At 45.2% G+C, this 16,175-nt stretch overlaps 1 protein-coding gene across 1 annotated transcript in view; it reads right to left on the reverse strand.

Moving 5' to 3' along the window:
- Window positions 1-16,175, reverse strand: part of LOC148027272 (uncharacterized protein At4g15545-like) — a 94,457-nt gene that overhangs the window by 42,516 nt on the left and 35,766 nt on the right. Inside the window, exons 6-9 of the mRNA XM_087691848.1 lie at window positions 1,854-1,953; window positions 1,561-1,719; window positions 1,232-1,435; window positions 1,076-1,121 (exon numbers count right to left, since the gene is read on the reverse strand). Coding sequence (XP_087547974.1) covers window positions 1,076-1,121; window positions 1,232-1,435; window positions 1,561-1,719; window positions 1,854-1,953 — 509 coding nt within the window. The remainder of the gene's footprint in view (window positions 1-1,075; window positions 1,122-1,231; window positions 1,436-1,560; window positions 1,720-1,853; window positions 1,954-16,175) is intronic.

The following is a 16,175-nucleotide window of genomic DNA, read 5'->3' on the forward strand; positions in this document are numbered from 1 at the left end:
TCCTCCTTCACAGTCTACTATGGGTCAAGCAGAGCCTGCATAAGGTCCTAGAGCTGAGGGCTCTCGTATGCTAGGAGGAGATTGACAAAGAGCCACTCTTTGGAACCACACATCCGAGATCATGATAGGATGCAGCGCCTTTGCAAGTTTCTAATTCTACCTTCACTAGAGGCCAGTTTCAATATGAAAAAGGCCCATAGTATCTGCTGAAAAGTTAATCATACTACATTTCTTCCCTCTTGTTTTCATTAAAACCTTGTCAAACTTGGCAAGAGTCAATCATCTAAATTGTACACTCATCTTTCCAATGATCATGTACTGTCTCTCTCTCCTTTTCAATTGGGGTCCTCTCCAGCCATAGGATGTATCTGAAGCTTTTGATCATTTACTTAGAGGATGATATGTGGTGAGAAGTATCCCCCATACTGTCAGGGAAATATTTTTCAGAAGTGAAAAAGCTGTCCTCAAAACGATATCCAAAGCTTTTGACCTTTACTTAGAGGATGTTATGTGGTGAAAGTTAAGCTCCATCTCCCATATTATCAAAGTAATATTTTTCAGAATGAAAAAGCTGTCCTTGCATCTCTATCTCCTACTATTGACATTGAGAGTCCATGCGTCTTGGAGATCTGTGCCCTACAATAGTTCCCATGTGTGAGACCTTAATGGTCTTTTCCAGTGGTCAAAATCCATATAGCATCATTCCCATTGCATGCCTTTTATGTGGCTAGGTGTGAAAGGAAACACAAAGTCTTTATTGCAAATTTTCATATTAACTCAGTGTTCTGCTGTGAATAGGCATTGATGACTATTAGACACATTCAGCGCAGTCCAATCATCAAGGCTAGAAAATCATCATTAAACAATTGAGATTTATTTACAATTCCTACATGAATCTAAGTTTTAAAAATATTGAAATATTTTTAAATGAATCAAAACAAACTTGACACTTGGATCCAATTGAGCCATGAAAACACAGTTTTTGGCTGTTACTTATTGCAATAATCCAAACAAGATAAATTCTGCTGTTTTGCAACTTCTTAAAAGACTACTAACAGTTTTAAGAGCACCATACCGTGCTTGGCGAAAGAACTCTTTTCCATCAATGCGAGGAGTTCGTGCTGCAAATTATTTCACATCCAGTTGTTCATGATTGCATTGACACATCCAACTACAATGCATAATCACAGTATAAAATCGGAAAACACATCCTAAATTAACTAAGTGTCACCTGGAAGAGACCCTGCATGAGGAGGTGAGTTGGGAGCTGTGGTGTGCTGGCTGGTAGATTGTGATGAAGGTAAAGATAACCGCTGGGGAGAGCCAGATGCAGACTGTTGCAATGGAGAGTCAGCTGCAGATTGTCTTCTAGGAGACCCAGTTGGTGTCAGTTGACCTGGTGTCAAAGAGATTGCCTTCTGACTTCCCAATCTTGCTGCAACATGAGCATGCCAGTCACTTCAGTACATTAAGCCCAAAGGCAAAACAGGCAAACCACCTTTCCCACTTTCGTAATAGTCGAAGTTGAACTGTGTCCAATAAAATGGAAAGGGATCTAACCATCAGAATCAAAAGGGTGTTCATCATCATTTGCTGCTGCAGCTGAAGCAAGATCTGCAGCCGACTGCATAGACATGAATCTGGAATGATGTGCTACTTTTAAGGGCACTGTGCCACTTCCATCATCAAGCATCTGAACTTTACTTCTAAATTCAGAATCTGCAGCAAGTAAAGCATACTTGACTTTCAAAATCTTATTGGAGAATAGGCTTTCTGTACAATCCTAGCTACTGCCAAAGGAGAATATCATGGGTAAGATAAAGCCATGTTAACTAGTAAGAGCTGAACCCAACCTTTTTTAAGGCTGAGAGCAGCAGCTGAGGAAGTGAAAGAATTAAGAGATGAATGCCATGTAGCCTTGTTGACTTCATCCTTTTGCTGTGAAGGAGCAGGCTAGAAAGCAAGAGATAAGCTGTTTGAGAAAATAAGATACTAAGACAGCCCCAAATGGAACAGTACATATAATGAATATCATGTAAGTCTGGGAAAGAACATAATTTCTTTGCATAAATAAATAGATATCACTTCAATTGGCAGTGCAGCCAAAATGCATCATGGAACGTTAGGGTTCCTTTCCAAATGAATGAGGCACCAATATTTCTCACCTTTCTTGACAACATGCATGCATACACAAAAGAAAGTTGAATAATCACTTGGCATCATGTTCCTCACCAGTTCTTTGTTTCAAGCCTCCACGTACAAACTTCTTCTCAGCAATGTTATTCAAATTTCAAGTAGAGTCTCCACCTTGAGTCAATCTAAGCAATACTAGTTACTGATAAATGGTTTTCATCAAGACCAAGTACACAGAGAGCATCTTTCACATAGATTTTCTCACTAGAAGCATGCATTTCTTAAATCTCACTTTTGAAGCATTCCTTTAAACCGATCCCCTTTTCTTTCAAAGAAGAGAAAGTTCTATTAATAACACCTTCGAGAAAACCACCCTGAGATAAAATACAAAGTATAAAGAACTATCCTTTGAATACTTTATGTATTTTTTTACCAATATTCACTCATGAAAAAATAAGGGAGCCACAATAGACCATTGTGGTCTCCAATGTGCTGCTCAAATGCTATGAATCACTACTTGATGTATATCATGTGCCTAGGCTCTTTGTCCCTCCTGGCCTCACCATAGTCTTTTAATTACCAACTGAAAAGACTGGCCAGGCCCTCTCAACTAGTTTTTCACTCCTCTTTTTGTGTTTGACTGCTCCAATATCCAACCTTGCCACCCCCACTGCCTTTCTTTACACCTCTCACCATTGGCTACAACACATATATGTCCCTCTTTGGCTTCCTGAGACCATTTTCTGTCATAATCACCTTAAGCCAGTTCTTGCTACGACTACAAGTTATCCATCTAACTTCCATTTTCCTGCAATCAAACACTTTTTTCTATCATCATTGTATTACACTTCTACTACTGCTATGTCAGCCCAGCCACCACGATCATTCTCAGATAATGTGTCCACCTCCATTTTGGTCACATCCAAAATTCTTCAAGGACTTGGTGTTTGCATTTTTCTGGTTTTCATCATGATATCAGAGCCACACACTCCCTTTCGCACATCATAAGAAGGCTGGCTTACAGTACATCTTATAGGAATAAGATTTCTTTATTCTTAGGGGGCATATCCTATAAATAGCTCTTGTACTATCCGAGAATCTAGATATACTAACTGTTTGCTTAGCCATAGCAGTGTTAAGCTGTAGGAGCCCTCCTGCTATCCGAGGAACTAGATTTGTGGCTGCTTGTGGGAGAGTTGCAGTCCCAACCTGTGTTATTGACAAGAGAAGCCACTTCATGCTGTTCAGTTGGCTATATTCAGCACTTCATCTACCCGGGCATCTGAATTGACAATAGTAGGAGGCTGTGTTCAACTGCTTGAGGCAGGAAACAGAGACCATAAAAGGATGAGTTTTATCAGTCACCCAAGGAGCCTGTCGTATGCAAGTCAAGGTAGAGGACAGTTGTCTACAGCAGGAAAGGCTTGTTTTCAAGGTGTGCAACTGTAAAAAACTGTGTTTTCCCAAGTGGAGCAGTAGAAGGCTGCACTTTCTTCATACAAAGATCCACAGCAAATAGCTGCATCTTTGCTGAGATCATCATTTTTCAAGGGTATAGCAGGAGTAGATGGCAGTGTTTCAGCATTCAAAAGCTGTATTTTCACCTTGAGACATCACTATTGGTTTAATCATGGCCATGGATGAAACCAACCTTTCTTCTTGGATAGGGTAGTAATACTTGATCAAGCACTTAATTATAGCAATTAACAAAAATCTTGGACAATAGAGACTTGTTGGCCCCAAAACTAGCATCCCTTTCGGTATTTCTTTAACTTTAATTACTAATGGATTGAGTACAAGCTGAGATGGCACAATCTCTTTTGTTGATCCAAAGGCCCCTTCTTGTACAAACAATCAACAATCAATTTGGGCCAATTGCCCCTTGATTTTCACCCAAGACTTGCTCTAAAGGAACCACCAACTAGACAAATGCTGCCCCAATTCACAATGGATATGATGGCATCTGAAATCCTTGACAATTTCTTGAATTTTCAGGTGCTGATTTCGGTGCACGATACCCTTGACCGATGGCACAAGTCCCAAGGTGGCTGCTAAACCCTAATTTCTGCAAAAAATTAGGGTTTACAGCAGAATTCTCCTTGTCGTCCACCAAATTTGGCTAAGATCTACTCCAAATGGCTAAAAGATGCTGAGATCTTTAGAGAACAGGTTGAAGAAGGTGAAAGAATGCTAAGATGAGAGAGAAATCTGAGATTCTTCACAAGGAAATACCCAAAATTGATTGTTGGGTTCATCCGCGCTCACGCCCGTCACATCGCCAGCTGCCCCCGCTCCGTCTGATCGCCCGCCCCAGATCGATCGCGCTCATTTGTGAGCTCGCCCCCCCTCCCCCCCACGTTGACTCCCCCCCACCCGACGGCTCGCAATAGCCGCCCTGTCATCTCTCGCAATAGCCACCTTGTGTTTCCAGCCGCCTCGCCTACCAGTCTTTCGCCCCCGCCCTGACAGTTTCCTCCCCCCGTATCCTGCCATTTTGCCTCCACCTCCCATGTTTCCAGGCGCCCCGCTTATTGTCTTTTGCCCCCGCCCTGACAGTTCGCTCGCCCCCATGCCATATCTTGCCATTTCACCCCCGCCCCGTTAGACCGCGCCCTCCCTGCATGCCCGTCTTTTGCCCCCACCCTTGACAATTCACCCTGTTTGTTACCGTCTTATCCACCCCCCCCCCCCCCCCCCATCTTGTTATCCCCGCCATATCCACCCTCTATCCTAATCTCCCCCCACCCCCGGCGCGCTGCCTTCGTCCGCGGTGTTTAATACCCCCTGCCAAAAATAGCAACTCCCCCCCCCCCCCCTCACCATTGTTCCCCCCCACCCTCCAGTTGTTCCCTCTATCTGCAGCAACTTTCCCCCCTCAAGTAGCACCGTGACGTGATTGGTAGTTTTCTCAGAAGGGACGCACAATGGAAACCTCTGGCCAGACGCCGACGCACTCAACGAGTGCCCTCCAATCAAACACCTTGCGTGTCGTCCTCTCTGAGGAGCAGCTCTTAGCCGTTCAAGCTAAGGAGTTGGAGCTAAAGAAAACAACAATTTATGGTCAGGTAGTAGAACACTCCCCAGCTAGGGCCTAGCTTCGGGATTTGGCTTCACTCCACGTTGCGCATCAGCACAGCACAGATCGTGGAGGTGGTCCTAATGGGCCAAGGTATTTTCATGGTCAAGCTCAGCTCGGCAGACACAGCTCGCGAGTTGCTTGCCAGTTCACCATATGCATCCACGAAGGGGGTCATATACATGGTCCCTTAGTACAGTGGCTTTACTGTGGAGGCATATGCACTCCACAACAGGTTTCTTCAGCACTCGGTCACCCTTCTTTTCCTAACCTGGTAATAGAGTATCGCCAGTTGGTGGAAGACTTTGGATGGCTCTTCGGCACTATCCTTCCCGCGTCCTTCGCGGATGTAGTGACAATTGCAGGAGTCCCAAAGGTATGGGTGGCAATGAAAGAGGTCAAGAATATCCCACAGTTCCTAGAGATTGAGGCGGGCGAGCACTTCTTTAGGCAATAGGTCATTGTGACGGGGCAGCTAGGGCAGTGCCTACGCTGCCACAACTTTGGGCATCAAGCAGCAGGTTGCACGCGTTTCGGAGCCAAGGTGGCTTCGTCAATAGGCCCCTAGGTGGACGTTGACGGCTTCACATGGGTCTAGAGACAACAAAGACGGAGACGGCAGGGGAGGCGCAACCAGTGTCTCAAACCTAGCCTCAGCAGAGCAGGGAGCAGGTGGGCGAGCAACGCCCCCTCAGTAGAGCACTCCACAACCCCCCGCTGCCCGCCCCACCCGGTAGGACCGCAACCCCCCACATCCACCACCCATGCCACAAACTACCTCTCCTGAGTCCCCACCCCCCATCCCATGCCCCCCCCCCCCCCACTGACCCTGACTCATAGCCCCCCCCCACACCCGCCATGTACCTCCGTCCATCCCACCATCCCTCGATCATCCTCCCCCCCACCACCCCCCGTACCGAGCACCCCCCCTGATTCGCACCTGGTTCAGGTGATCCCCCCCAAACTCTCCCCCCCTCCTCCCACAGGAGGTAATGAGCCACACACGCCTACATCCTCCTCGCACCAGCAGTCCTCCCCCTCCCACACACCCACTAGCTCATCCACCCCTGCCGCCTGTCACACTTTCCCGAGACAGACACACCTGTTGCCACAGGAGTTTTTCCGCAGTGGCCCATGGTTCTACTTGAGAGTTGTGGAGCGCGGAGAGGTTCCACTATCTCTAGAGGTGGGGATCTTCGTGGTTCGTAAGTCAAGGAGGGGCAAGGTCCATCTACTAGCACCTCCGGATGGACCAAACTACACCTTCTTTTTCAGTCCTCTCACTTAGGGGAGTAGACGACGACACAGATAGGGTAAGAGTTGAAGAGTCAGGTGGTGGACCACACCTCCCAATGGATGGGACAAGAAGGACTAGCATTGTTTGCACAACAGTGGCCTGGTTGCATGATGGATATTAACTGGTGGGCCGGTGTCGAGGTCCCTTACCTGAGCATTATTTTTCGAGCCTCTCCATAGTGGAGAGCTCTGAGGGATGTGATCGAGTGGCCCCTGGCACAGGTGGCCTATTTCTACCAATACACAGAGTCCCGACTCTCAGCATGGCTGATTGATGCATTGATAGTACCACTTGGAACATCTATCACACCTATGGTCCGGCCGAGGGCCACCATGGGGGATTGGAGTTCGCCATCCAGACCGGTGGCAAAGCGTACTTGCATACCTCATAGCTTCTCCTCTTCATCAACAGCCTCCACACTGAACACATGCCTGTTCGGTCAGTCACAAGTTTCCCCATGAGCTTACACCTTGCATCCTGGAATGTGAATAGGCTCCACTACAGTGGGGCACGTGGTTCCAGGAAATTGATTATTCGGCAGGAGCTGAAGTGTGCCCTTGCCTGACGGATCGACATTTTACTTCTACAGGAGCATCAGCTCACCCCCATCCGGGCCTAGCGGGTAGGGAAGGTACTCCCAGGCAGTTCGCACACTTACTGAGAGCACGCCATAGGTGCCCACGGCAAGAGTGGAGGCGTATGCACCTCTATTGGTCCGAGTTTTACCACTTGTGTACGAGACCACGGGACGATAGTGGCAAGGAAGGTGCTATGGATCAGATTGGATATTGGGAACTCGTGCCTTGGAGTCCTTAATATCTATGTTCCTATGGAGGTTAGGGCATGTAGCAAGTTCTGGGTGGAGATCGCGGAAGGACTCCCAGAGATGGACTCCTGGATTGTTGGAGGAGACTTCAACAACCTGGAGGCTTTGGAGGACCAGCAGGATAGAGGAAGAAACTACCAGGACATGGCCAGGGAGGAGCACGAGACATGGGAGGTCTTTCTACTGGCAGTAGGAGCACGCGATGCTTGGAGAGACCCTGCCTTCCATAGGAGGGAGAGATCGACGAACTTCTCTTGGGAATGCAGGCGGCTAGGTGGAGTCCTACTGGAGCGGTTGGACACGTTTTATGTGGGAGAGTGGGGAGACTCTCAAGGAGGCCAGATTGGGCAGTTGGCAAACACCACGTTGTTTGATCATGGCCTGGTTCTCCTAACACTAGATCCCCCAGCATCTGCTCTAGATACACGATCTTGTTGGATCACTGACTTGATCTATAGAAGGGAGGAGGTGACGAGACAGATAGAGCAGATTTGGACTAGAGAGTGGGGTAGGAGGAACCAGATCACAGAGAAGGTTGCAGAGGTCCTAGCTGAGTCGAGCAAAATCTGCCAAGAGGCAGCCATACAGGCCAGGCAGCAGAGCTGGGAGGAGAAAGCACTCCGGCAGGACCTTGCAACCACGTAGAGATTATTACAAGAGGCACCAGGGGATCCCACTCTCCACACATAGGAGGTGCGCGCGTGAACATCCATTGTTGGCCTAGAGAGGACAGGCACTCAGAGTTCTCTTTCCGCACCTCAACAGCTTTCTAGGCGCGGAAGGGGGACACGATGTGCAAGGAGTTTTTCCAGGTGCACCAGCCTCACACCTCAGGAGAGCAGATACACAGCCTCCAAGATCAGTATGGGAGGACCCATTCTAGCCCAGACAAGGTGATGGAGATTGCCACCGACTACTACAGTCGCCTCTTCCAACAGGAGACAGTCTCAGCGAGAGGGCATCGATATAGACAACAGGTCTGGGATAACATCCTGCCCCTCATCACAGAGGAGATGGGATGCTCCCTCCTAGCCCCCTTCATAGAGAAGGAACTAGAGGAGGCTTTCCATACACAGGACGGGCAAAAATGCCTGGGAGAGGATGGCCTCTCTATGGCTTTCTTCACTATCTTCTGAGAAGTGGTGAAGGACCCTCTATTGATGGCCTTTCAGGAGATTTTCACTTCAGGACAGATGCCAGCGAGTCTTTCAGCAGGCCTTATTAGTCTTCTCCCCAAAGGGGGAGACCAGTTGGAGCTTTCCCATTGGAGACCGATCACCTTATTATCTGTGGCCTATAAGGCACTAGCAAAGATGATTGGTAGGCGACTATGCCCCGTGCTTCCAGACATCATCCATGATACATGGACAGGCTTTGTCCAAGATAGGAGCATCCTGGACAATATATTTACCTTCTTTGAGGCAACAGAGTGGGCCCAGCACAATGGGCAGAGACTGGCCGTACTACTCTTGGATTTTGAGAAAGGCTATGACAGGGTGGACTGGGATTTCCTAGAGGGCACCATGGTGAGGTTGAGTTTCCCCTATGCTTGGATTTGCGGGGTCTCCGCACTTTACAGATCGGCCATCAACAGGGTTCGCATAGGAGATAGGCGAGGGGAGGAGTTTCGGCTCGAGAGATCGGTCCAACAGGGCTGCCCCCTAGCTCCGTACCTGTTCCTTCTCTTTGCAGAGGCGATGTCTCACTTCCTCAGGTCACGTGTGAGTGGATTACGTGGCCTCCGACTTCCAGGAAGAGAGGAGACCAAGTTAGACTCAGAGTATGCAGATGATACAACGCTCTACATAGAGGACGACGAGTTGATGCTGGAGAGAGTGAGGTTGGCTCTTGAGTGTTCTGTTCTGTAGCGGGAGCAAAAATCAACTGGCGAAAGTCAGTTGATTTCCTCACAGATCCAGACTCTAGCACGAAGTGGGGCGTTCACCTGGGATTTAGGTGGGTGAGCAGAGAACAGACCGTTCGGTACCTAGGGTTCCAGGTGGGACTCGACATCACTCCCGCTCAGCAGTTTCTTCCAGTCCTCGATTCTATTTGGAGAAAGCTGACCTACTGGAGCACGGCTCGCCTCTCACTAGCCGGCCCCCCCTACAGGTGGCAGGAAGAGTGGGTAGCGCTCCACCTGGGACCTTTTTCACAGTGTAGAAGGGGGGGCGTCTGGCTCTTGACAGAGGGCAGCAGGATGAGGAGATAGTTGTCCTTTCATGAAAGAAGATCCGGGTGATTGGCCTTCATCAGGGGAAGACATGGCGGCTGGACCCTTTGATCTTTTGGCAGGAGCTCAGGGAGTGGCACCTCTGGATCTGGGAAGGAAGGCCACTTGATGAGCTGGAGTGGGATCCAAGAGAGTGGCTTTGGCCGGCCACTGTGGTCTCCAAGAAGCCATCGATGTTCCTGGAGTACACCGCCAGGATTGGCAAACACATACTGATGCAGGAGGATATGGATTGGGCACCGTCACATAGCAGGCACTGGGCAGAGCACAGCATCACGGAGCCATTCCAACGGACCTTCTGGCGCTATCTATGGGACAACTGGAGGCCGAGGAGGGTATTGTATTTTTTATGGCTAGTGGCACATGGAGGCTTGGCGGTGGGAAGCTGGCTTGCCCAAATACAGAAGGAGGGAGTTTGTAAGCGCTGCACACAGCAGTCTATGGAAACCCCAAAGCACTGTCTTTGGTCGTGTGAGGCGGCACAGCTCGTGTGGAGAGGAGTATGCCGCATCCTTCGCCGCATAGCACCCAGCCTTGGATGTATCTCTTGGGGAGCTTTTTGCTAGCAAGCGATCAGCCAGGGCCGTCACCTTCTGTATGAGGCCGGGATGCAGGATACGATATTCATTATCGAGGCAGGGTCGTGTGCAGTGGTGGGTTTAAAGGCTCTACCCATCCACCAAGTACTGGAGCCCACAGTAGACCGCTCTGAGGTATGGGAAATCATAGGGAGTCTTACCGGTTGGCATATCTGGAAGGCGCGGTGTCAGGTGGCTTTTGGCGGAGAGAGACTTTCTGTACAAGCGACCTTAGCAGAGCTCTGGACCTCCATCATCCACTCCCTTTGAGACGGATGGGATCAAGTGTAGGGCGAGTCCAGGGCTCGTTAGGAGCTCCGATGTCATTTCATGCGCACTTGGGGCGGCCAGGACCTGTTCTTCGTGATGCAGGCAGGCAGCCCCAGATGGCAATATACACCCCCTCCATGGCTTCTTGCCCCCATCCCCCCCAAACCGCCTTGAAAGGCATGTATATATAATGTATCTGTGACTTTCACCAGCTCCAGCTTGTCTATTGAGCACGAGTACTCCGTTGTAATCAGTTTTTTTAGTAATATAATCAGCCACATTTTACTTGCAAAACTGATTGCTGGTATATCAAATCTGCAATTAATGCAGTCACTTGCTGTCCTAAAGCCTCATAAATGTTGTCACCTAATTAGCAATGCTATCGCTAGTCTCTCGAGAGAGTCCTTTTGTTGTCGTCTACTTCCTATAGCCCTTTGATGGTTGTCACCTGTAGCAAATGTTGATTTCTATGCAAAGAATTGGACCAGCAGCCTTCTCTCTCTCTCTCTCTCTCTCTCTCTCTCACACACACACACAACTTGCCAACACTAAATGGCTCTCTACCAGCCCCAAAAACGATTTTCTTAGTTGCATGGGTATTTTTGCCACAAGTAGCAGCCTTCTAATCCCATTTTTCAATAATTTTTGGCTATTAAATTACTTTTTAGAATTAATTAATTTTGAAAATTAATTTCAGCCCTTCTTATCCTGCCCAAATTTAAATATGCCCATCCACAATTAAATTGGCTAGGCCCTTTGCAACCTGGAGTGGTCTCCATCCTCAATTGACCCTTAGACTAGTATTAATTAAATAATGCTATCCCCAATGTCACCACTGACACTTAATGGTCAAATAACTATCCTAGGGTCAAAACTGATAACCCAAGTCCAATTGGCATAACTTGTCACAACTTTGCCTTTGACATCCACTACTGACTTCTTGGGGTCCTCGGCCATCAACCATGAAATAACTACCATGTGGATCACATGAGCCTTACAGCATTCCACATTTGCTTATTAAATTAATCAAATGTTACTAACAAGAGAAAAGCATCTCAAAATTTTCATGTCCACATGACGAGTCACTAGCAAGAGCAAGAGTAAAGCATCTCAAAAATTTTAGAGCAAAGCATCACAAAAATTTCATGTCACGGAGACGTGAAATTTTTGAGATGCTTTGCCCTTGCTAGTAACATTTGATTAATTTAATAATCAAATATGCAATGTTGTAAGACACATGTGATGTAGATGGAAGTTATTTCATGGTAACAAGCTAGGAACACCAAGAAAGCATGGATATCAAGGCAAAAATAGTGACAAGTTATGCCAACTAGGTTTTGGATGTCAGTTGGTGTCAATTTGGCCCTAGAAAAGTTAATTGGCCATTAAATATCAATGGTGACACTAGGGACTAGTAACTAATTAATTATTTTGTGCATGTCCAAAGGTCAATTAAGGCTAGGGACCACTTGAGCTTGCAATGACCTAGCCAATTAAATTATGGATGGGCACATTTAATTTTGGCTAGGCATTTAATTTTGGGCAGAGTTGAAAGGATTGAAATTAAATTATCTGAAAATTAATAAATTTGCTAAAAATTGTTGAAAAATGAGATTAGAAGACTGCCACTTGGCAAAAATGCCAATGCAATGGAAGAGAAGACTATTTTGGGCTAGGAGAGACTCGTTCGATGTATCCAACTTGTGTGTGTGTGTGTGAGAGAGGGGGGGGGGGGGGGGGGGGGGGGGGGGGGGACAGAAGGGAGGGAGAAGATGTTGCAAATAGGTTCTCTAATCAGAATTCAGCCATTGGAGCTAGGCGATAGCAACTAGAGACACTCAAGAGGCAAGTGACAGCAAAATTGTACTCCCCAGGGGCTGGCGACAATATCAAGAGATTGGCGACAGAGACTAGTGATTGCATTTTCTAGGCTCCAAAAATAGGCAACTACATTTATTGTTGTAGCTAAAGAAAGCAATAGACAGATTGGAGGGTTTTCTTGCAAAGAAGCTCTTATTTCTCTCTCATCTCAGCATTCTCTCATCTTCTCCAACCTACCCTATGAGTATCTTAGTATTTCTCAACCAATTGAAGGTGTTCTTAGTCAGATTTGTCGACGACAATGAAATTTCTGATATAACAATAATTCTCTACAGAAATTAGGGATTACCAGCCACCTTGGGACCCGTGTCATGAGTTAAAGGCATCGTACACTAAAATTAGTAGCTGATATTTAAGAATCGTCAGGGATTTTAGATGCCAGTCCATCCCATTTGATTTGGGTAGCATTTGGCCAGTTTGTACAACTCTTGGATAAAGATCAAGGAGCAATTTTCCTGACTGGTTTGTTGATCAGTTGTGACAACAAGGGGCTTTTGGATCAATGGTGGAGGAGATTGTGAAATCTCAACTATACTCCATCCAATAGTAACACAAATTTAAAAAATACTACAAGGGGCTATTAGCCATGGTTTCACACTTCATGTATTATGCCTTACCTTAGTCGTGTTAGTTCTATATGTGAGGCAGCCCTTAGATGCCTTATAAAGTGCAATTTATAGGCAGTTGTAAAAATGTGGCTTGATGAGGCAAACACGTGTCATTCTCATTTTTAGGGTTATCTCTGATGTTCAAGACCTGTGTATTATAGATTCTCATTACTATATAGCAGATCTGACAGTTGACGCTATCATTCATTGTGTTCCTATTCTATTCTCAGCATGTTCTCTATGTTCTACTTCTCATTCTCTGATTATTAGTGCTGAAGTATGTGTTCTTATGTCTCTATGTGATTATCTTTGAGTTTCTATGAGTTGTCTAAGATTAGGTATTTTCCCTATGAGGCACTATCTGTCCTACTATGCATTCTGTATAGATTAGGGCAACAACAAGGTGCTAGTTTAAGGGCCAGCAAGGTGTTCAATATCCAAGATTATTGTGGTAATGTGTGCATTGCAATTTATGTTCATTTCTTAATTGCTGTAATTAAGTACTTGATCAGGTTTTACCACCCTCTCCGAGAAGGAATGTTGGTTTCATCTACTGCCAGGAGGACTATTTAATACTATCACCAACCCTTGGCTGATGTGGCCCTATACTTGGGCGCTTTAAATCTGCAATCACTTGCCCCTGCTCACTCTTCTCATACTATTTTCTACCACAAAAGGTCCTCCAATGGCCAAAAACCAAATTGGCACGTGCTCCTTCCTCTCTTCCACAAGTTGAATGCATTAAATGACTCTCCACTAGTCCCAAAACCATTTTTCTCACTTACATGGGTGTTTTTGCCAAGTGGCAACCTTCTAATCCCTTTTTCCAACAATTTTCAGTCATTGAATTAATTGTTAAATTTAATTAATTTTGAAAATTAATTTCAGCCCTTCTGACCCTGCCCAAAATTAAACGTGTCTCTCAAATTAGCTAGGCTATTTGCAACTTGGATACATGCATATGTGCATGTATACACATGCATAAATGTAGAATCTATGTGCCTCTCTTTCTTCCATAATTTTGAGCATCCACACTCATCCGCATAAGCATAAAACATGTACATGCAATGCTTTTTAATCCTACAAATTATTCATTCATTTTGCCATATGGTCCCCAATCTTAATTGACCCTTAGACTAGTATTGATTCCCTAGTGTCACCACTAATACTTAATGGTCGATTAACTATCCTAGGGTCAAAACTGACACCAACTGACAACCAAAGCCCAACCAACTCTGGCATAAATTATCACAACTTTTTCCTTTGACATCCACTGACTCCTCACGGTCCTTGGCCATCAACTATGAAATAACTGCCATGTGCATCACATGTGCCTTACAATCTTGCACATTTGAGTATTAAATTAATCAAATGTTACTAGTAAGATTAAAGCATCTGAAAAATTTTCACATCCTTATGACAATCAACTACCTTCTTTTGCTTTTCCTTAGACATCTGAAGTGCATACTTTATATTTGCATATGATGCATCCAAGCTTTCCACATAGCGATCAGCCTAAAAAGTCTTATCCTTTGTATGCAAAATAGATTGTATCTTCTTGCCACCCTCAATCACCTCAAATGGAGCTTTGCTAGTGGAACTATGCACCATGTTGTTGTATGCAAACTCAACCAATGGCATATACTACTCTCATTGTATCTTATGGTCTAATACATAGTACCTCAAAAGATTTTACACTCGAATTTTCCTCTTCAAACTGACCATCTGTCTACAGATGAAAGGATGATGAGAATTTCAATGTGGTACCCATATTCTCAAACAACCCCTTCCAAAAAAAACTAGTTATCTGAGGATTTCGATCACCGACGATAGACTCTAGAATACCATGATACTTAAAGATGTGGTGTAAGAATAAACATGCCATATGATCAACCTTTATTTTCTTCCTTACTAAAATGAATGGCCCTATTTCCTAAATCTACAAATGATAGTCCACATCCCATCATTCCATGTAGGTGTCCTAGCCATGATTTATGCTAAGTTTATGCTTTACTATGGTTGTGAAGTCAAAACAGCTGAGAAACATGAGTTATGGATGCATCCAATGGGTTTCTAGCAACAATTTTTGACTATTTTTCAATTTTATGTTAGATAGGAATTTTCAGTAAGTTTTGGGCACATGGTATGGTTAGACACCAATCACCAATGTTGTGACTGTGATGTCTTATGAAAATTCCAATGCTGAACGCTTTTGCTTTAGCACAATGCAGTATAATCGAGGACAACTGTAGGGATTTCAAGAGGGAGGTCTATCACAGGGATATAAAATTTTTCAGATATCTTAATCTTTCTAGTGACATTTGATTAATTTAATAATCAAATATGCAAAGTCGTAAGGCACATGTGATGCACATGGTAGTTATTTCATGGTTGATGGCCAAGGACCTTGAGGAGTCTGTGATGTCAAAGGTAAAAGTTGTGATAAGTTATGTCATGGGCTTTGGTTGTTAGTTGGTGTCAATTTTGGCCCTAGAATAGTTAATTGGCCATTAAGTGTCAATGGTGACACTAGGGGCTAGGCATTAATCAATTAATCAATGCTAGTCTAAGGGTTAATTGAGGTTACAAATGGCTCAGCCAATCTAATTATGGAGGGGCACATTCAATTTCGAGTAGGGTCAAAAGGGATAAAATTGATCTAATGACTAAAAATTGTTGGAAAATGGAATTAGAAGATTGCCACTTAGCAAAAATACCCATGCAAGAGAGAAAAACGTTTTTGGGACTGGTGGAGAGCCATTCAGTATATTCAACTTTTGGGAGAGAGGAAAGAGTGGGTTTTCAACCATTGGAGGACCTTGTAGGGAAAAAAACAACATGAGAAGACTAAGGAGAGACAATGATTGCAGATTTGAAGCTCCTAGGTATAGGCAACAGCAACCAAGGACTAGCGATAGCATTAAATGCTTCTCCTAGTAGCACACGACAACATTTGGGACTGATCAAAGCAAAGAGTAGTCAATTTCAGGATTTTCCTGTGAAGAAAATCAAAGTCTTCTCTTGCTCCGGCATTCTTTCACCTTCTCCAACCTTTTCTCAATGGTTACATTTGGGTAAGTGTTTCAATCTGCATTCTATGTTGATGTGTCCTCTCCTTCCACAGTGGTAGCATTTCTTGGGATTCTTCTTTGTAAAGAATGTGTAATGAAGCATTCAACCAGGAAAGGAAATCTAACTAAACTGAAATAGGCATAAAATAACAAAGAACTATTGCACCAAGACATCTTGCCATGTATTAATGATGAGAGTTCC

Source organism: Lygodium microphyllum, chromosome 13 (genome assembly GCF_053477565.2).
Source record: "Lygodium microphyllum isolate KBCC chromosome 13, Lygodium_microphyllum_v1.1.10, whole genome shotgun sequence".
In the NCBI taxonomy this organism is placed as follows: Eukaryota; Viridiplantae; Streptophyta; class Polypodiopsida; order Schizaeales; family Lygodiaceae; genus Lygodium; species Lygodium microphyllum.